Source organism: Oncorhynchus keta, chromosome 32 (assembly GCF_023373465.1).
Source record: "Oncorhynchus keta strain PuntledgeMale-10-30-2019 chromosome 32, Oket_V2, whole genome shotgun sequence".
NCBI classification, from domain to species: domain Eukaryota; kingdom Metazoa; phylum Chordata; class Actinopteri; order Salmoniformes; family Salmonidae; genus Oncorhynchus; species Oncorhynchus keta.
In genome coordinates this window covers 29680610-29702531 of record NC_068452.1, presented here as the reverse complement: position 1 = coordinate 29702531, position 21922 = coordinate 29680610, and the positions used below count along the sequence as shown (strand labels likewise).

At 41.9% G+C, this 21922-nt stretch overlaps 2 protein-coding genes and 1 long non-coding RNA gene across 4 annotated transcripts; 2 read left to right on the top strand and 1 right to left on the bottom strand.

Annotated features, from left to right (window-relative positions):
* Window positions 1-4632: 4632 nt before the first annotated feature.
* LOC118365586 (ras-related protein Rap-2a-like) lies at window positions 4633-6971 on the top strand. Its single transcript, XM_035747923.2, has one exon. It carries the CDS (start codon window positions 4814-4816, stop codon window positions 5438-5440), a length of 627 nt encoding a protein of 208 aa, XP_035603816.2. The 5' UTR covers window positions 4633-4813; the 3' UTR covers window positions 5441-6971.
* Window positions 6972-7970: 999 nt separating this feature from the next.
* LOC118365587 (uncharacterized) lies at window positions 7971-12187 on the top strand. The gene is made up of 2 exons (XR_004821787.2): window positions 7971-8301; window positions 11864-12187. It is a non-coding gene; the product is annotated as an uncharacterized LOC118365587 (long non-coding RNA).
* Window positions 9063-20447, bottom strand: LOC118365585 (phosphoribosyl pyrophosphate synthase-associated protein 1). 2 transcript variants are annotated; one of them, XM_035747919.2, is made up of 11 exons: window positions 19951-20447; window positions 19330-19382; window positions 16884-16950; window positions 16311-16483; window positions 15693-15808; window positions 15523-15578; window positions 15281-15426; window positions 14255-14299; window positions 12265-12335; window positions 11922-12068; window positions 9063-11253 (listed from the first exon to the last, which is right to left on the bottom strand). In XM_035747919.2, exons 1-11 carry the CDS (start codon window positions 20031-20033, stop codon window positions 11095-11097), a joined length of 1116 nt encoding a protein of 371 aa, XP_035603812.1. In that variant the 5' UTR covers window positions 20034-20447; the 3' UTR covers window positions 9063-11094. The 2 variants fall into 2 exon arrangements, with proteins under 2 accessions (XP_035603812.1, XP_035603815.1); XM_035747922.2 differs by lacking the exon at window positions 14255-14299.
* Between the last annotated feature and the right edge of the window lie 1475 nt (window positions 20448-21922).

Sequence of the window (21922 nt, the reverse complement as noted above, 5' to 3'; positions counted from 1 at the left end):
TCCATTTTAGAATAATGCTGTAACGTAACAAAATGTGGAAAAAGTGAAGGTGTGAATACTTTCTGAATGCACAGTTTAGTGTATGTCTGCTGCAGAGGAACAAGAGAGAGCCTTAGAAGTGCTCAAAAGATGTTGGCACACCATTTAAAAAGAAGATGGAGAACAAGCTATAGGATGAGAAATACCAGAGTTTGGGCGCAGATAGAGCTGATTATTTTTTACCAATTGATACTTGAAGTCACAAGATTGATATTAAATTGGCAAAATTAAGATTGCGATACTCTACTGTATAGATTTTTCCCCATCCCTAATTTAAAGCCTGGTCACCTCTTCCAACACAAGTGACAGAGGATCAAGTTCCCAAACACAATGGAACAATAAGAGCCGACAGAGCGTGCGACTGATGTGGTGTATTCACATCAACATACATACATCCTGTTAGCACTCAAAATGACATCCTATAAAAAAGGCCTATAATCCTACCAGCTAAACATTACTTCGCCACCTGTGTATATTTGGTATTTTGGTTTACTTGATCAGGTATAGCCTACCTAACATAAGAAACAACCTAATTCAAATAATTTGCACTGTTGCATTCCCTCTTCAGCAAAGCAACAGCTGCTTGCAACTGATCCTCTAGCCTACCACATTCATTCCATTTCCCTGACACACACACACACACACACGCAGGTAGCCTAGTGGTTAGAGCGTTGGGCCAGTAAACAAAAGGTTGCTAGAGCGGACAAGGTAAAAATCTGTCATTCTGCCCCTGAACAAGGCAGTTAACCCACTGTTCCTAGGCCATCATTGTAAATAAGAACTAGTTCTTAACTGACTTGCCTAGTTAAATAAAAAAACACAAATAAAATAACAAAAAAAAAAAAAGATTGCTTGCTGAATGCTTTGAGAGCCCATCCCCCTTCAACAGTGTGTTCTTAGAACAGGCTGTTCCTAACATCACCCATTCACACCCATGCATCATCACTTACACCTCTGTGGCTGTGAGAGCAACACACCAGCTCAGTATCACAGCCGCCGGGGGACTATATATTCTCTTTCGCTGTCGTTCTCCTAGTAGTGTTAGACATACAGGGGAATTTAGGGGGAAATTCTAAGTAAACACATACAGTGACAGGACTCTAATAATACTTTCTGGACTCTTTAATAACTGACAGAGTTGAGAGGGAGCTGAATTGCTGAGGGACACCGAGCCATCAGTAAACACAAGTTTCGGTCTGGAAAGGACAGGACTTTTGAAAGGATCAAAAAGTAATAGAAATGAGGCCAGACTAAGCAAGGCAATGTAGAACATTCAACTAAACAGGAGATTAATTCAACTAGATTTGAACTTCAGGTTGAATGTCTGGAGCCCTGGGAGGACTTATTTTATTTGACAACTTCCTGTATGTGACAACTCTGCACCAGAAAATATATAAAACATGCCTTTGGATGACAGAGATGATGACTTGAGACAACAAGGCTCCTAGATTAAGCTAAAGGCATACACTTTCTACCCAACTCCACTCACCATTAGTAATAGGCATCACATCTGCCTTGGGAAGCAGCCTGGATGTTTTGTCTAGCTACCAGTTCCTCAACTTCTTCATAAGATCTTCAAACAGGGAAGGTTTTCACCTAGTAAGTAGCCTGAGAGTTAAACTCTACCCTAGTCATGAAACTGTGATAAGACTACTGGAGACAGTCTCAATCCCATTTAGCACAATAGTACTCAAATGAGATGGCAATCACTCTATAACCCCCTCATATCACAATGCTTCTGAAAATTACAATAATTCAGAACAGCACATCAGTAATCAATGCTGTGAATAAGGATGCCTTTAATAAGGCACAAATCCCTGCTCATTAAATAATTGTAGCTGTTGTATCAATGGCAACATGTGATAATCACAGCACAGTGAGTGAGTGAGTGAGTGAGTGAGTGAGTGAGTGAGTGAGTGAGTGAAGCCAGCTAAAGTACATGGGCATTTCCACGGTAACAGATTTTCCACTTTAAAATGTATGCCAAACCAAAAGCAATGATTGCAATGTTTAAAATAAATAAATACAACTTTAATGAGGCTCTTTCAAGTGAATAATTGAGTATGACAGCTGAGTGCAATTCAAATCAAACGTTATGTCGCATGCACGTGTTTAGAAGATGTTATTGCAGGTGTAGGGAAATGCTTGTTTCTCTATCGCCGACAGTGCAGTAATCTAACAATTTCACAACAATGCACACAAATCTAAAGTAAAGGAATGGAATCAGGAATATAAAAATATTTTGACAGGCGATGTCAGAGCAGCATAGACTAAGATACAGTAGAATAGGATAGAATAATGTATGTACATGAGTAATGAGATGAGTAATGCAAAATATGTAAACATTATTGAAGTGACTAGTGCTCCATTACATGTAATATAGCAGGAGGGTCCACCCATGAAGACACACAGACAGACTCCTTAGCTGAGCTTTGAAGACAGAAGTCCTCCAGAAGAGAACTTTAGTGGAGAGGAAAGAGACTACAAAGCCAGCTGGTGAAGGAGGGAGGGCAATGGGAAAATAAAGCCCTCTCTGCACAACACACTCATTGTCATTCCATGCATATTCTCACTCAGTGTCTGTGGCTTAACGAGAGCCTAAGTGGCCATGAGGGTGATTTGAGAGAAAACATAGTGGGACTCCCAGGTCCAGGCCAATCCATGGAATGCCCCCTATGATGAGCAATCCCACTGAGTGATGCAATACCCTCTCAATGTAAGGGGAACTCCCACTGTGACTCAACAGTGTGGCTTAACTGGGACACAGCAGGATGACAGAGACATAGAGATAAATAACATGCAAGACAAATTGCATAAAAATGCATTGGGATTTGACTAAGTCAAAGTCTGGATCCTTCAACAAGTTCTTATAAACAGTAATAGTGATTACACAGACGTTTCCAGGACAGAATCCCTTTTACAGCGCTGTTATAATATGCCATTTTCTCTGAGACAGTGACTCAGTACCGGCATTTCCTTGAGTGGTGTGTTTCATTTGGGTCCACAACCTTTCGAAACGTGCTGACCGTTTGGGTCCGGCAGATCACAGAATGATGAGCATCAAATAACTAATCGGGATCCTGTGGGAGGTGGAGGGCTGAGCTCGACTGACCACACAGACTGCTGGAGAGGTTTACAGGAAAAGCTAGAGAATGAGTAGAGCTGCTGTCCCTCTCCTTGTTCGGGCGGCGTTCGACGTCACCGGTCTTCTAGCCATCGCCGCTCCACTTTTCATTTTCTATTTGTTTTGTCTTGGTTTTCCGCACACCTGGTTCACATTCCCTCATCTGACTAAATGTATATTACCCTCTATTCCCCCCATGTCTGTGTGTGGAATATTTTGTTTGTTACGTGTGGTTCGCATCAGCCTGGTTTGCGCCGGGTATGTGTTTGACGCGTGTGTTTTGTTTATTGTACCGTGGGCATTATCGCTGTTTTCCTTGGGCATGAATAAAGTGCGCCTGTTATCACCCATCTCTGCTCTCCTGCACCTGACTTACCTTCAACCAGTTGCGCACATCGTGACAGCTGCTTTATTTAAAAAACGGAGCTCCAGAAGGCTCTCTCTCACACTGAGCTGAGGAATAGAAAGCAGAAGGACACAGAGGCCTGATAACCACTTGATAACCTGGCTGTGGTAAAGAAGTAGCTGTATCCATAGATGTAGATACTGTACTAAAGAGTACATATGTGTGTCTATCAATAGCTCAAAGCACAGTATGTACTAAGGCAGAAGCCATACTCACAAAGATATTGCAATGTATCACACAATGCATCAAACATGCAAGCGCCCTTGTCAACACCTTTTGTAGGCATAAAAGCAAGTGAGCTTTTCATAAATTCATTCTGCCATGCTCACTCAAGGTCCCAAGTGTTGTAAAAGATGAGTGGTTAATTGCTGGTCCTTTATGATTAGCATGGCATACCGATGATGTCATATAAGAAATTAACATGCAACGTGTGTTATCTTAATTTGATCTCTTGTTGCAGAGAATGTGGAATGCAAACCTGTACTGTTTGAGGTTTAAAAAGGCTTACAAAAGTTTGTAATTTCCACTTAACAATTTCAAACTTGATTTGCCCTAACAAAAAAACCTACAAAAATGTCCATTAATTATAATCATTCACATTTCCTGTTGCTGCAGGATTCATTTTCCTACTGTGAGAAACAGGTCAAATTAAGATAATACATCTGTACATACATATTGCATAAAATAACAGTCAACATACATTCTATAGTACACAAACACAGGCTGATTTAACAATCCCATACACAGAGCAGACTATTGCTTTTTTGTGTGCAAAAGGTCTTATGAAAGTATACAATCGTGGGGATACAAAAATCATCTCACTGCAAACAATGCATCCTACATACACCCGCTGGTTTGGGCTCACTTCTATCCATCACCTCCCTCCTTCGCAATCGGATTCTGTGTCATTTGCATGAGTCTTTCTGATTGGCTGCTTTGAATTCACTCAAAGAGACACTCCACTCTCCTGATTGGATGAGAGCAGGAGGGGGCATGGAATCTCTGATTGAAAAAGACCATAAATAGCGTGCACAGGCAACCAGACATACATAGATGCAACTGCCAGCTACTCTCAGTGATTTACTACTACAACCTCCCTGTTCACTGACTAACTCCAGCAGCTTCTGCAGCAGAGTCCAACTTCTCCATCATCTCTAAAGGTTCAAGGAGAGTTATTTTGTAAAAATAGCAGAATTGGAAGAGAGAGAGCCAGTGTTAGAGGAAGTGTGTCAGAGGAAGTCATCATGTCTCTAGAAGTGAAGGAGAAGACTGAGGTGCGTCTGGTGTTCCTGGGGGCGGCTGGCGTGGGAAAGACGGCCCTGATCAGCCGCTTCCTCCAGGACACATTCGAACCCAAGCACCGGCGCACCGTGGAGGAACTGCACAGCAAGGAGTTTGATATCGGAGGGGCCAAGGTCACCATCCACATCATGGACACCAGCGGCAGCTACTCCTTCCCAGCCATGAGGAAGCTCTGCATTCAGAACAGCGACGCGTTTGCCCTTGTGTACGCCATCAATGACCCGGACTCCCTGGAGGCTGTCAAGAGCCTGCGAGACGAGATCCTGGCGGTCAAAGAAGACAAGTTCACACCCATCGTGGTGGTCGGCAACAAGACGGACCGGCATGGCGAGCGGACGGTGTCCAGCGAAGACGTGCTGTCCACTGTGGAGCTGGACTGGAACAACAGCTTCTTGGAGACGTCTGCCAAGGAGAACAACAACGTACTGGAGGTGTTCAGAGAGCTGCTGCAACAAGCCAACCTGCCCAGCCGGCTGAGCCCCGCACTGAGACGACGCAGGGAGACCTTCCCCAAAGACGGCAACAAACGGCCCCCCATGAACAAGACCAACAGCTGTCTCATTTCCTAAGGCAGAGGGGCTGGAGGGGTCTGACAGACAGACAAAGACAGACAGGGGACAGAGAGGCTGAGGATGGGGTCCCGAAACTGGGTCAGTGTTACAGACAAACACAGTGGTGTTGAATGTGCTACTACTGCTGCTGCTATAGACCGTGCTGCTGAGTTGGAGTCTGAAGCCTCCTCATCTAACCATCTCCACCACAAGCATTTCCACTGAAGTAGAGGAAAGGAACACTGACTGTTAAAGGGGAAGCGGAACTAATGACGTCACACAGGTGTGGGACATTGATAAAGCTGAAACTAAATGAAAGAAGTGCAAGAAGACTGAATGTCCTGAATGTGGTGGTGTCATTGTTAAAGATATACTGTGACAGTGCAAAAGTGGCAATGAGCTTACTTTGTCAAGTTTTCAATCTATGTCCTACTATGTTACTGTTGTGTTTGCCTTTTGTAAGTGTCGACGGTGTTCACTTGCAATAACTGTGACGATAGACAGTTGTAGCTAATTGGGAAAAGGCTGAATTTGGACAATGTGTCATGAGAGCTTTTTTATTCATCAAGTGAATTTTCTTTGCGATAAATCTTTATTTTGCTTGTCATGGCAACAAAGAATAGTATGTTCTGAATCAATTCTGGTTGCGTTCCTCATTCTATAATACCAATTTGTTGTTTGGCAATATTCATATGCACTTAGGAGTTATTTTGCAGATATCATTATTTATTAAACAACGTACAAAATGTGTTCAAATATAAATTATATAGAGTGTATTGTTTTTCTATGGAAATTTGAAGTACATGTTGATGATTAAATCATGTTTAGTCACCAAAACAGTATAACAAATACGTTATGGCTTTATTACTTGTTGTATATATATATTGTCTATTCATGATAAATAAAATATTATTATATATCAAAGTATTAGTCATGGTCATTTTCAGTGGACTCATTTTGGCAGGTGCTTATTGGAAACTAAAGTGCAATAAACTAATGGCCAAGTAATAACACATCTGGTATGAGGTGTGACAAGGACTTATTTATCATGCAAACATAAAATCTCTTTACCCAAGTCAAAACTCAACAAGCCAGAGACTGTATAACAGACTAGCCAGAGATGATATTTAGAACAAAGCAATACCCCCAATAATCTGTCCATTTCTAGTATGATTGCAGCAGAGACCTGGCCAAGCTCTGGAATAAATAAAAAGAACACAAACAAGCATACAATCAACAAGACACAAATGTGGTTATGCTGACAAAATCAGCTTCAGTACCAGGGGTGTAGAATCATCCCAAAACATCATACCAATATCACAAATCCACTTTCTCAAAAATCATCAACAAGTATCCTACCTCTTCAAGCATCTTCACCATCCTACCCATGCTAGATTACGGAGACGCAATTTGTAGATCGGCAGGTAAGGGTGATATCGAGTGGCTAGATGTTCTTTACCATTCGGCTATGAGATTTGCCACCAATGCTCCTTATAGGACACATCACCACACTCTATACTCCTCTGTAAACTGGTTATCTCTGTATACCAGTCACAATACCCATTGGTTGATGCTTATTTATAAAACTCTGTTTGGCCTCACTCCCCCCTATCTGAAATATCTACTGCAGCCCTCATCCTCCACATACAACACCAGTTCTGCCAGTCACATTCTGTTAAAGGTTCCCAAAGCACACACATCCCTGGGTCGCTCCTCTTTTCAGTTCGCTGCAGCTAGTGACTGGAACGAGCTGCAAAAATCACTCAAACTGGACAGTTTTATCTCCATCTCTTCATTCAAAGACTCAATCATGGACACTCTTACTGACAGTTGTGGCTGCTTTGCGTGATGTATTGTTGTCTCTACCTTCTTGCTCCTTGTGCTGTTTTCTGTGTCCAATAATGTTTGTACCTTGTTTTGTGCTGTTGCCATGTTGTGTTGCTACCATGATGTTGTCGTCATGTTGTGTTGCTACCATGCTATGTTGTCTTACAACTCTCTTTATGTAATGTCTCTTGTCGTGATGTGTGTTTGGTCCTATATTATATTTTCTATCCCAGCCCCTGTCCCCGCAGGAGGCCTTTTGGTAGGCCATCATTGTAAATAAGAATAATAAAATGTTAAAATGTTACAGTAAGTTAGCTCACATTACCCTCTAGTGGTAGGCCTATATGTTTTTGACATTGCTTGTCTGTCACACAACGCACCTTGAAATCTATGGGGAAACCTGTTAGTAAATACAAAACCTGGCCAGAGCAGAAATAAAATACTAGGGAACCTCTCATTGTGCCAGACAAAAGACCATTGTTTGTGCTGCTCAGCAAGATGTCAACTTGTTCCTCCAATGCCTAGATCATTGACATGGCTAGTAACAGAAAACATTCTGCAGGGAATCATGTCTAGGGTCCATATGAAAAGATTGTGAAATTCACACATAAGGATCTACTTTCCTGATCAATGCATCGTTAACCTGACACTGCCACAAATAATGTCAGTTATATAATATGGTTGCATAGACATTTCAGATTTAGCATGACTTCCTGTAGCGATCTATATCAACAATTACCTGCAGATAATGTTTCCATAGTAACAATCAGAATCCAGTATAAGTGTACTTAATGAAAGTTAAGACTGTAACAACTGTGCTCTAGTGATAATTCTAATATATAGTACTGTGCACACACATGCACACAGAAATATGTTTCCCCTTTCCAGCCACACACAGAGACATGGTGCATTGTTTCCCTCTGCCCAGACGAGGAAGTGACCTATGATCTGTGACACTCTAGTTCCTCTTTGAGTCCTGTTTAAACACACAGCTATCAATGCACCAGCTGGTTCACACTCACCACCGCGCACCGACAGAGACCCACACTCAGGTGCGTACCACTCTCTCCGGGGTTGGAAGGGCTTCCGTTTACCATCTTTCAAAACTTAAAGAAGAATGTACAATTTATGTTAAAGGCGATGGTCTAACTTACAGCTTCTAAATATTATGCATGCAAATTATTTTCTGTGATCCATAAGGCCAACATCAGAAGTCAGCACTTCTAGTGGAAAGATATTCTGTTACTAGTCTATAATGTCTTTATCATACCTTTTTACAGTTCTTAGGAGTGGTGGTGAAGAATTTTAGCATGTGCATCCTTACCAATGCCTCCACTGCAAGGGATAAGAGTTTTCTAGTCCGTCTCTGCCCCTCGACTTGGTCAAAGCTCCTCAGTGATGAGTAGAAACCTGAGAAGTTTGGAACAAGTAAAGGGTCCCTGACTTCATCTGAAGAAGTTGTCTCACTGTACGGTCCACTCACTGCATTAAGTAGCTATACTACAACAACACAAACCAGAAGTAATGTTCTCTGATCAAAGCGTAGATAAAACTCAATGGCATTTTCCCCTGATCAAGTATAACAACTGACAATATTGGGATTGTACGATGGTCAAATAATTGTGTAACTACAAATCAATAGTTCTGGGATCTGATGAAGGTTGACCTGAATAATGTGAATGGTTCATTTTAACAGAAGAGTAAATTGATTGTTAAGACTAGAGATACTAGAATTCTCCAGAATAAAATGTATCTGGTTACATTATTAAACACCTAACAATTTTGTTCACCAATAAAAAGTCTGGCAAAAACAAACGAAGCCAAAGGTTTATTTTAACTTACAAAAAATTGGATGCAGACACCAATTATTCAATTAAATCATAAACTCAGAAATAGGCTACATCAAGATCAGACAATGAGAGTGGAGTAACAAATCAATGTGCTATCGGAAGACATGGATATGAGTTGGCATAGCAACAGCTATTTCTCTCCAAGGACCTTTACTCATGTCTGTACCACACACAGGTATAGTTAGCGGTTTACAATTAGCACATCCTACAGGATAACAAAGGAACGAATGTCAACAACAAAAGTAACAAAGAATGGTAAAGAGAAAGTTCTGCCGAACGGAATGCAACACATTTACATTTGCAGACTTTGCTGTACCAGAGACATAGGCACAAGCATTAAGAGCGGGTTTTCTTCACATACATTATGCATTTGCCTCAGAAACATATCTCCCTGAGCTTAAAGCTCCAACAGAGGGTTCAGACACGACTTCCCTTGAACATCAGTTTGACTATTAGTCCACATCTTTTCATAGGGGACACTAAATGGCATCATGACAGATCTCAGTCCTCCTGATCAGCAAGTTGACACCACAATTCCATACATCCTACGGTAAAGTGTCACGATTACAATTTATATATTCAAAACCATGACCTCAGCATGGACACATAATGCATATATTGTCAGTCATTCTGAATGCCAATGAGAAGCAACAAGACTATATAGGAAAGTCTACTTCAGAGTCAGGGTGTCATATCCCCCTTTAATATAAAAGGTTATATCCATTCAGATATCCAGCTGATATTATAGTTTGCCCAACGATCTGTGGCAATCATGACATTTGTTAGTTACACAGAGAATAGTTGACTGACTGGACCAATACAGTAACAATGACTAGGACAGTGTTTGAGATTCAAACATGGTGGGTCAAAATGTCCTAATCTGTGGCCTAATGTGTGGTGGTAGACAATACATGTGGTCTTATTAGATGTATTTGGTGAGTCAGCCTGAATTCACAAGGCTTAGGTGTCACACAGAACTGGTTGGGAGCTGCTGTACTAGGGTTCCTTTAGCTTTGTTCTCAGTAGGTTTTGCATTAACACACCTGCATCTAAATGCAAAGCAGTCACAGTGCTCGGTAGGCCTGGAGGGTCAGGGGTGTGGGGGGAAATGATTCAACCAGTAAGTGATGTTATTGGGGAGATACTTAAACAGAGTGAAATACGGTCACCCTCCTTCATAACGGAGAAATGAAGAAAAAGCCATCATTAGATATGTTGACAGTGGCGAGACCAGAGGTGCGTAATCATTTTGGCTCGAGGGCCACATCGGGATTTCAACATTTATCAGAAGGCGGCACAGATTTTTTCCAAAAGCAATTTGTGGGCCAGAAAAAGGGCAGTTGTTTGAAAAAAATATTGGTCCATTATAATATCTACATACTTTCTATATAGCTTCGGACGCTCAAGAGTGGCCTGGAGTTTTTTGACCCAAAATAATTTCCGCCCCACCCCCCCCAAAGAATACATATATATTTTTCCCACCCCTGGGCTAGACAAGGAAAGCTAGTTTTCATCGCAACACTCCCCCTACACCTTTTACTCAGGTGGGAAAAACAATGAACAGTGAACCAACAAAATAACAAATCCCTTCATATCTAGAAGCATGGAGGAATTAAAAAAAGACATGAAACTACCATGGAGGTGAGGTACAGTAATTCATGCATTGCTGGTTTGCCAGACCATAGCATAGTAAGGCCTGACAACAAATACGCGCGTTAAATCAACCTTTTAGTATTGCTTAACTTTTTGTTTCTTTTATCACTTTTATTGAGCAACTCCATGTTATGTTTTGGGCACTAAAAGCTGATGAAAATACATTTTATTGGTTTGTAAGAGGGGATAGTCATCTGAACAAGGCTGTGTGTGAAGGTGCAGACAACAGGGACAGTATGCACTTCTAGCACTGTGGAGAGAGGAGGGGACCATAGCATGTATACCACCAGCCTTTCTCCGAACATCTCACCTCCAGCACAGACTCAACCCTATGTCTCTGGCCTAGTCGTCCACCGTGATGTTGCGGAATAGGTAGGCCATGGACTCCCCATTGTGGATGCGTCGGATGGCCTCGGCCAGGATCATACTGACGTCCACTGTCTTGATCTTGGGACACTGGAGCTTCTGTACCTCGTGAGGGACGGTGTTAGTCACCACCACCTGGGGGGCAGATAGATAGGGAACAGAGGAGGAAATACCATAATGAAGGTTGGCCGTGTGCAGTAGATCACCTGCTGGGTGTCCACGAACAGTGTTGATATTACATGTAGAATCGCTTGGCGATAGGACGGCTGGGCCACCCGCTGCTTTCAACCGTTCGTCGGCGTGGTCTATTTTGTCTCATTCCCAGACTGAACTGTGCCTGACTACCGTATCTTATAACAGCCTTTATACAGGCGATGAAACATCCTACGAATCAAGTTGCAACACCTTGCACACAGGTGGTACATAGAAAGTGTTGGCACTGCCTTTCTGTTGTAAAGTGATTGAAAAGCTTTTAGGATGAGGAACTGAGCACTTCCCCATTCAAGATGTAGTGATAAATTCAGAACACAGGGCTGCTGTTACAGATGTAGGATCTTAATTTGATCACCCTGTTGCAGGAAATGTAATGCAGGTCATCTAAAACTTGTAGTGTATTTGAAGTTTAAAAAGGTTTCTGAAGTTTGTCATTTCCACTTGATTTTCCCTCATGAAACATGTATCAACCCCTACAAAAACATCTATTAATTACAATCCACATAATAATTCACATTTCCTGTTGCTGCAGGATTATTTTCCTGCTGTGGCAGACTGTCTGAAATGAAGATCCTACATCTGTATCTCACCTCGTCGATGGCGGACTCCTCAATAAGACGGGGGGCATCGGCAGACAGCAGCCCATGTGTAGCCATGATGTAGATCTTATAAGCTCCTCTCTCCTTCAGAATCTCAGCTGCCGCCACAAAGTCCTCCACGTCGTCGATGATGTCATCCTGGGAAAGAACGGCAACCACGGGATTGGAAATGATGTACGCCTGTAGTTCCTTCATCCATAATCTAAGGCTGTCATATTCTGTTATTAAATACAATGTGGCAAAATGTTGCAAATTCATTTCAAGTGGCTCATTATAGCACAGGCCTTCCAGGACAAAACCACAAATGGCCCAAACAAATGGGCACATTTCTTACAACAATGATGGCGATTCTTCCACCGACATCTCCTACAACAGTGATCGGGGGCTTCTCCTTGGCCATCATTACTGAAAAGGAAGAATGAACTGGTCACTGCTAGTCATCACATACAGTATCCATAGGCATAAATAGTAAAACTAGTGAGGATACATCTCAGCGTAGATTGGGTAAAATTGGGTAAAATCACTGGTATGATGTATTCTTCAATTAATAGTTGATGTTCCATGCAATTCCCCCCCTTCTGGGTAACTGACTAACATTCTCACTTCAAAATTAGATGTAATTGGGAAATTAGATAAATCTTGTCAATTGTCCCAATTATACCCGTATAGATTTAAATGGAATGCCAAACTCATTCCAGCACAAGGATAATCAAAATGACAGGCTTTTTTCCCAGCATACCCAATCAGACGCTGATATTACATTTCCTCCACAACACACTGTCTGCTCAGAGCTCAGTGCAGACATTTGGCAACAGTTTGCATATAGCAATATGCACAACCTAATCTTGTCGTTAATCCATCAAAAACGATAGAGGCAGACAAGCACTGATGAGGTAATCACACGCTTACTAATGTTCCAGGTTTGTCTTATTGAACACCACTGTTGTCAGTCAATTGGGGAAGCACACAATCAGCGGATGGACAATCAGCCAGCCAGAGTGGGGAAGCTGATTGTGGGAGTGGAAGCTAGAGATGAGCAGGGAACACAGGTTCATGCCAGGAACACATTCCTTCCTGGAACACATGCCTTCCTTACAGGGGACCACACACAAGCAATAATAAGCACTGGAACATTTCAGCTTTTCAAAATGCATCAACATCACCACTAGGTCTTAAAACCTTCTGTAGTCTTAAAGAGGTACTACCTAGAATGATTTCAGGTAGAATATAGAAATGAATCAAAACGATCTAGTAAAAACGATAGTTAGGCCTACACATATGTTACAGATAAACTTGTCTTGGATATATGTGAGGCAAGAGTTGAAAAGCCTGAAGATCTCAGCAATCCTCTCAATGAAGCTAGAAGCCAGCATTGCTGAGCTAAGGAATACATATGCTATAATACAACTAATATGTGATAGTCATGTCTGAGGTTATAAGCAGGTTTCATATTCACACCCAAACCAGTAGATGTGTTGTTATCGACATGTAGGGTCCACATTTAGGATTTATAGTTATTTAAATGTGGAAAGGCCCAAGGTGTGTGACACAGCAGCCCACTGGTTTGTATGGGCAGCAGGGAAGAGGGTGAATACAACATTACCCTGACCTGACCTACTGTGGTGTACTGTACTGTGTGTTCAGCAGCACACACAAGAACAACATGTTGCCACCCACCCAAAAATCTGGATCTTTGCTTTAGATTCTGAAAAAAATGATTATCTTGTTTCCTCTTCCTATCATGATGTATGAGGCCCACATATCAAAGGCATGCTTAATTAGTATTCAAAACATGCATTTCTGAAGGTCAGGTGTTAATCAGACTCCTTCGGGCGAGGCTTCAATAGGGAAGCATGATGTGTTGATTGGCAAGATGAGTCCGGATGAAAATAAAAACATGAATCTGGGAGAAATGGTTCCATTTGTCAGATGATTGAAGAGAGTCTCACAAAGCAACTAACGGAGGGCTTTCAGGCCATCTTGCAGAACAGTCTGAAGTCTCTGCCTCTGACTCTCAAGAAAGACATTGATCCATTCCTGATGAGGATCTCATCTACAGTATGCAGTGAGGCTACATAGGCGTCAGTACACCCACTATGGATCTGTAGCGCTTGACCACATCAACTAACTGATCCAGATCATTTGTAATTGGTCCATTGATTGTCTTTGTTATGCTTTCCTCAATCACAACTGAGGACCTTGCACTTAAGACTGTTTGTTGGCAAGATGATTCGAAAACCCTTGATCACTACATGCACGCATTTAGGAACCATTTGGAGAGGATCCATTTGGTGGTCAAAAGGGAATTAAGTTTACGGTCGTACTTGGGAGCTCTATGCCTGGGAACGGAGCTTGTTGTTTGCTGCCAGCTATTATCAACAAATAAACACCACGTTAACACACATCTACAGAGACTGGACATAACAGACTACGAAGACATGAAGCCAGGACTGGGAAAATCCTCTTACATGAAGCAAAATCTTTAAAGCTAACCCGTGAAGAATCCAAAACTATTCAATGTGTAGGACAGTTTGCAACTGACCCAGGCTTACAATAAGAGGATTTTTAAAGTCAAGGATAATAAATTAAGTAAATAATACAAATATTATTACAAACACTAAAGCTGAAGGGGGACACAGCCAGTTGGCATAATAAATCCTCTGGAGTCATTTGCCAATGACACAAAGCCCAGACAGAAAGTCTGACCATGTTGTCAGACCCGACTGTTTTAACAGCCTTACCGCAAATGTACTGAGAAAATGAGACATCTCCAATATCAAGTTACTGTCATTCACTCAAAATGAAAAACTAAATGTATGTTCTCTTATTCAAAATGTCATTTTTAAACATGCAAACCATTCTAAAACGATTTGGTATGAATGCCTTTACATTTTAGGGAGGCTAAGGTCGCAACATTAGTAGAGGCAGTGTATGTGTGGAATTAGAACATGCAGTAAATAGGCTACACAATTCAAGATCCTTAAAAAATAATGTCAGGTGTTAAAATGGTTATAGCAGAATCATCACTTATGAAGCAGTTAGTGCTGACATTAAATCCATATGATGAGGATTGTGCAATGGATATTTTGGGGGTTTGAAATAATTATTCAAATAATTCAGAGACTTGAACATTTCACACTACACTTAACATATTTTGGATGCAACCATTGACTAGTACAGGCATCTATGCATCCATCTATATCTTACAGACACAGCCTGACCAACACTAAAGAATTGGGGAAGCTACAGACAAAGTACAGTTTCAATTTGATCTGATGGCAGACTGACTACAACTACACCTGGCTAGTTACAAATCTATAAGCTATATAGGGCTTCTAGAGAGGTCTTACAAGGCAACTCCAGCCCAGGGTGTCCTGAGGTGTTACGGACACAGGGGGGAGAGTGTCGTCCATCCGCCATGTCAGACTCTGAACACTGAGCCTCGCCATGCATCACTGCCAGGCCCAAACGCAGTCGCTCTGCATAGGACTGAGCTCTGAAAGACAACAGCAAGAAAACACCGGAGAAATGCAGACACCCTTTTACATTATATGATCACACTCCAGGCCTCCATAACTAAATAATATGTTACCTCTTAGCAGCAGACGGTGACTTTGCAACAATAATGGCGTTTCTGTAATCTGGGACCTGAAGGGAAGTGAGAGGAGCCCACATTTGACATTGAATAGGCTGCTGTGTGTAGTTTACTATCTTACAACTTTACTACCAGGCATGGCACATGAGCTACAGTGAGATGGTTACCTCCTCCTGGATGTACTGAAGCAGGAAGGGGGAGGCACGCAGGTTGTCCACTGGAAAACTGAAGAAGCCCTGAATCTCCTTCTGATGTAAGTCCATGGTGATGATGTGAGTTAAACCTGGAAGGAGAAAGAGAGAGGATGAGAAAATAGACTGAAGAAACAGCAGACTGCTTTTAAGAGAGGGTGCAGAATGAGAAACCAGCCACAGAGGGAAGTTTAAAGGGAAATGTAACACATTTTCCACTTCAAATTCTTCTCCAGCACAACCCAACATCAACACATGTGAAAATGGCACGTTTCTGTTTTGTAGTAAAAAATATAGGTGGATAAGTGCTTCCAATGACATCATCAACCAATTTAGTAGACAATTAGAAGTCAATGCCTCCTCATTATTGGTTAAAATCACATGATGCACACCGCTGACATCATTGGAAACACTTGTCTTCCTCTATTTTTTTCCACTAAAAAAAAACGTGCCATTTTCACATATGTTGATGTTGGGGTGGGGCTGAAGATTACAAATATGAAGTTGAAAAATGTATACATTTTCCTTTAACACAGATGGTCAAGGGCAATGTAAACAGTAAACTGTTAACACTTGCAAACAGGCTGCAATTACCTGCTTTGGCTAGCATGGAAGCCAGCAGCTTGCACACTATGGAACCCCTTTTTCTCATCTTGCACTGCTTGCTGTAGGGGAAATAGGGAATGACCCCAATTATGTTCTTTGCACAGGAGGTCTTAAGGGCGTAGGCCATGATCAGCAGCTCCATGATGGCCGTGTTGACATCTCTGGTTAAAACAAGGGAAAAGTGTCAATAACAAATAACGGTCACATTTATGGTGCGGTCAGTGCAAACTCATGCTGAGCAACTCTCCAGCAGAGGGCAACAGCATTTGCTCAGTACAGCTTGTGCACGCCAAGTCAGATGACAGATAAGAGAATGGATATTAATAATACTGGTAGCTATTCATATTATGGTAGATGAGCTTGTGCCTGATTTATAGTGTGTCAATCAAACAGGTTTGAATATGGGTAATGCAACCTAACACGTGATATATGACTGTGTGAATACCCCTCCTACAATATATGCATAGTCCTAAAGGCTGCACCACATTACACACACAGTATAGGTGTGTGTGTGTCCTAGAACAGAAGTGTGGAGGAGATGATATATTTCAGTCTACTCACCTGGGTATGGTCTGGATGATGAAGATAGTTTGGCCGCGAACAGATTCCTTCACGTCTACTCTGGTCTCTATCAAGGGTCACATAAAGTTGAATCAACAGCAAGTGTGGGTAAAATGCTAAATTTACACTTTACACAGCTCCCCAAATGTGCCTAGACTTGTTTATGTCAACTAGGGCATAACACTCAGTTCAGGCATAATTATCAAGCCATTGTAAATACTCATCTGTATCACGTCATGTTTTCCAAAAGAGAAAAATGTTTTGTATCAGGCCAAACAAATAAGTTGTCCTTTGTATTAGCAGAGTAGGCAGAGTGACTGTGTTTCAACTAGGAGTTGGAACTGATTCAGGGAACAGAACCAATTTTTTTTTTTGAGGAACAGAATCGGGAACGAACATGATCTATACTGTTCCGGAACAGAACAGTTATTTTAAAAGTATGGGAACATAACTTTATGTTCCAGGCATTTTTTTCCAGTCACACAAAAAAATGCAACAAAGTGCCTATGCAAATCCCTTCCTCTCTCGCTCTCAATTTCAGTACCATCTCGCACCCTACACTGTCCAATCCATGCCCCCTACACTGTCCAATCCATGCCCCCTACACTGTCCAATCCATGCCCCCTACACTGTCCAATCCATGCCCCCTACACTGTCCAATCCATGCCCCCTACACTGTCCAATCCATGCCCCCTGTCCAATCCATGCCCCCTGTCCAATCCATGCCCCCTGTCCAATCCATGCCCCCTACACTGTCCAATCCATGCCCCCTACACTGTCCAATCCATGCCCCCTACACTGTCCAATCCATGCCCCCTACACTGTCCAATCCATGTAAATAGCTATCCGCACTAATTGGTGGTGATTTAATTTCAAACTAAATGTTTAAAAAACATTTTCAATTTCAGAGGTTTAAAAAGGAACAGAGAGGAATGATATAAAATGTTTTTGTGGGTTAGAAACGGTTCACAAATTAATTTTGCTGTTGGAACAGTGCAACAGAACGAAAAATAAAATGGATGGTTCTGTACATTTCCCCCCCCCCCATCTACACACAATATCCCGTAATGACAAAGTTTTTAAAAGTTTACAAATTTGTGCAAATTTATTACAAATAAAAAACTGAAATATCACATTTACATAAGTATTGAGACCCTTTACTGAGTAATTTATTGAAGCACCTTTGGCAGCAATTACAGCCCTGAGTCTTCTTGGGTATAACGCTACAAGCATGGCACACCTGTATTTGGGCAGTTTCTCCCATTCTTCTCTGCAGGTCCTCTCAAGCTCTGTCAGGTTGGATGGGGAACGTTGCTACACAGCTATTTTCAGGTCTCTCCAGAGATGTTTGATCAGGTTCAAATCCAGGCTCTGGCTGGGCCACTCAAGGACACTTGTCCCGAAGCCCCTCCTGCGTTGTATTGGCTTTGTGCTATGGGGTCGTTGTTCTGTTGGAAGGTGAACCTTCACCCCTGTGGTTCCAGGTTTCCTCCAGACGTGACGCTTGGAATACAGGCCAAAGAGTTCAATCTTGGTTTCATCAAACCAGAGAATCTTGTTTCTCATGGTCTGAGAGTCTTTAGGCGCCTTTCGGCAAACTCCAAGCAGGCTGTCATGTGCCTTTTACTGAGTGGCTTCCATCTGGCCACTCTACCATAAAGGCCTGATTGGTGGAGTGCTGCAGAGATGGTTGTCCTTCTGAAAGGTTCTCCCATCTCCACAGAGGAACTCTGGTGTTCTGTCAGAGTGACCATCGGGTTTTTGGTCACCTCCCTGACCAAGGCCCTTCAACCCGATTGCTCAGTTTGGCTGGGTGGCCAGCTCTATGTAAAGTCTTAGTGGTTCCAAACTTCTTCCATTTAAGAATAATGGAGGCCACTGTGTTCTTGGGGACCTTCAATGCTGCAGAAATGTTTTGGTACCCTTCCTCAGATCTGTACCTCGACACAATCCTGTCTCGGAGCTATACGACAATTCCTTCGACCTAATGGCTTGGTTTTTGCTCTGACATACACTGTCAACTGTGGGACCTTATATAGACAGGTGTATGCCATTCCATGTCTAATCAACTGAATTTACTACAGGTGGACTCCCATCAAGTTTTAGAAACATTTGAGTCTCATAGCAAAGGGTCTGAATACTTATGTAAATAAGTCATTTCATTTTCAAAACTGTAATACAGTTACAAACATTTCTAAAAACCTGTTTTTGCTTTGTCATTATGGGATATTGTGTGAAGATTGATGAGTTTGTTTTAAAAACAAAATCAATTTTACAATATTGGCTGTAACGTAACAAAGTGAAGGGGTATGAATACTTTCCGAATGCAGTGTATACCAGTGGAGGCTGCTGAGAGGAGGATGGCTCATGTTATTATTCCAATTATTATGAGCTGTCCTCCCCTCAGCAGCCTCCCCTGTTATATACATAATTAGTTTCAACTCACCTCTATTAGACTCTTGATAGACCACCGACTTGCCCAATTCAACTCCTAGTCTTCTGAAAAAACACACCAGACAAATCAGTACAAGAGGTATGACACTGTGATGTGTCTTATTCAGACAGCACAGAGGCCCTGCGTGGAAACTGATCCCACTCTGACTAAGCCTGCTGTACCTCTATCATTTGAAACCCAAGCAAACAAGCAACATGTTGTAATGTGTCACATTGTAATTCAGAGACAGTGGGCCCACTACCTTGCATATCTAGACATGGGAAGAGTTCAGCTAGATCACAGGCACTCGCTCCCTGTTTCAATGTCACTAACGTTAATAAGAGACAGTTCCCAGTTTCACACAGCCGAGAGACCCACCATTGTCTCACGTTAAATCAGTTCCCTTAAGCCTCTGAATGTCATTGTCAAAATCTAGCAAATGACCAACTCATAAACCCAATAGATTAACGACAGTCAGCAAGACCCTTGGCTAAATTCAAATGACTTAATCTGTGGCCATGCACCTGCAAACACCAGCATACCCATTTTAGCGAGCTAGCTAGCAACATTATCTGGTTATCTATCTATCTATCATAACACATACATTTGGCTAGCACAATAAAATATACATACTCGGTTATCTTCTTGGCTAGTTCTGTACATGCTGCAGTAGAATTGGCAGAGAAGACCCGATAACCACTTTTTGCGACATTCATTCTTGCAGCTGGTTAGCTAGCTAGCACCTGTGTAAACCGCTAGCTAACGTTACCACACTTGCAGCTTGCTAGCAAGCTAAGCTAACTGTTAGGTAGTCATACGAAGAGATACAAAAACGTGCGACGTTGATGTTAAAATGCACTTTGTTATTTTTAGACCTTATTAAATCCAGTATAAATATAATCTCCCAAAATAGTTATGCTCGTTGAGTGAAATAAATTGCTTGCGGCTAGCCCCTCTTTAGGTTGTTGTCTGTCTGACTGGCTGTCTGTCTGGCTGTCTGACTGTCTGTCTGGCTGGCTGTCTGACTGTCTGTCTGGCTGTCTGGCTGGCTGTCTGTCTGGCTGACTGTCTGTCTGTCTGTCTGTCTGTCTGGCTGGCTGTCTGACTGTCTGTCTGGCTGTCTGACTGTCTGTCTGACTGGCTGTCTGTCTGGCTGTGCAAGAGATGAACAACACCAACAACAAAAAATCATCCTAAACCGAATCAAAAGTTTTTTGGTTTTTTTTGACAGACCTGCCGCCTGTTATTAGTTGAGTTAGTGATGTTATGTATTTTTAGTTGGAAACGGGAGTGTTTTTAATAAATTAGTTATATAGATTCCTGCACTGGGAGTCAAGTAGCCCAAAGGCCAGCAGACCACGATATTGAGTCGTTTCATTTCACCGTCCATCTTATTCTATTGTTGTATTTTATTTAACCAGGCAAGTCAGTTAAGAACAGAGTATTATTTAGAATGATGGCCCACCCCAGCCAAACCCAGATGACACTGGGCCAATTGTGCACCACCCTATGGGACTCCCAATCACAGCCAGATGTGATACAGCCTGGATTTGAACCAGGGAATGTAGTAGGATTTGAACCATGTAGGAGTGACACCTCTTGCACTGACATGCAGCCCTTAGACTGCGCCACTGGCTTTATGAGATGTGAATGAGAGGCTTGTAAGAATCATGACTCTTTGGAGTTTTTAGTTCATCATTTGCTGGTCCTGGTCCTGCGTGCTCTGGGCATTACTTACTCATATGAACGCAATTAGTCTAAATATTTGTTATTTTGACTGAATGAGTCGAAAAGATCAGTCAGGAGCTTGCAGAGATTTGTAGTCTTGCATGATGTCTACTTTGAAGCTAATTAGCTTTTTCGATTATATGAGAATAAATAGATGCAAATATTTGATAAAACTCTGAGAGAGATTTACATGGTTATCAAAACATCATGTCAATGTAAGCCTACATGAAACACAGCCCTTATTTTAATTGTTTCTAAAATCCCCTATGGAAAAAACGTATAGTGTAAAAATGATTGGAACCATTTCCCTGTTGGATCACTACGTTCTATTTGTATTATGACAACTCCACTGTGGGGCTCTATTAGGTTCGCGGTGAAAAAACAGACTGCTACAACCTGATTGGCTGAACGCGATACACAACATCTATGATGAACATTTAGTCACTCTAGCAGGGCGGTGGAAAATGATTTTTTTTACAAGGAAAGTACACATATTTTCCCAATTGTTTCCGCCTTCTCTCTATTAAATAAAGCTAATGAGGAAGGTGAAGCCTATGCAGCCTTAATGGAGAATGTTTCAGGTACAAAAAAAGTCCACTAGGGATAGGAATGTATTGCCGGCTGCATACAATGCGTTTGGACGGTCAAATGAAAGGATTCAATATCGCTATCTGCCGAACTTTGGGCCTGAAATCAAGAGTTTAGTTAAACCTAATTTGCTTCTTGCAGCAATCATCATGCGGATAGTGCTGATGTGATGCACTACTGCTGTGTTGACAGGACATCTCTGATCTATCTATCCTACAAAGGATACCCAAAAACAATACATTCATGTTTTCCTTTAGGCTATGTATAAAATAAGCATGGAAACATTTTA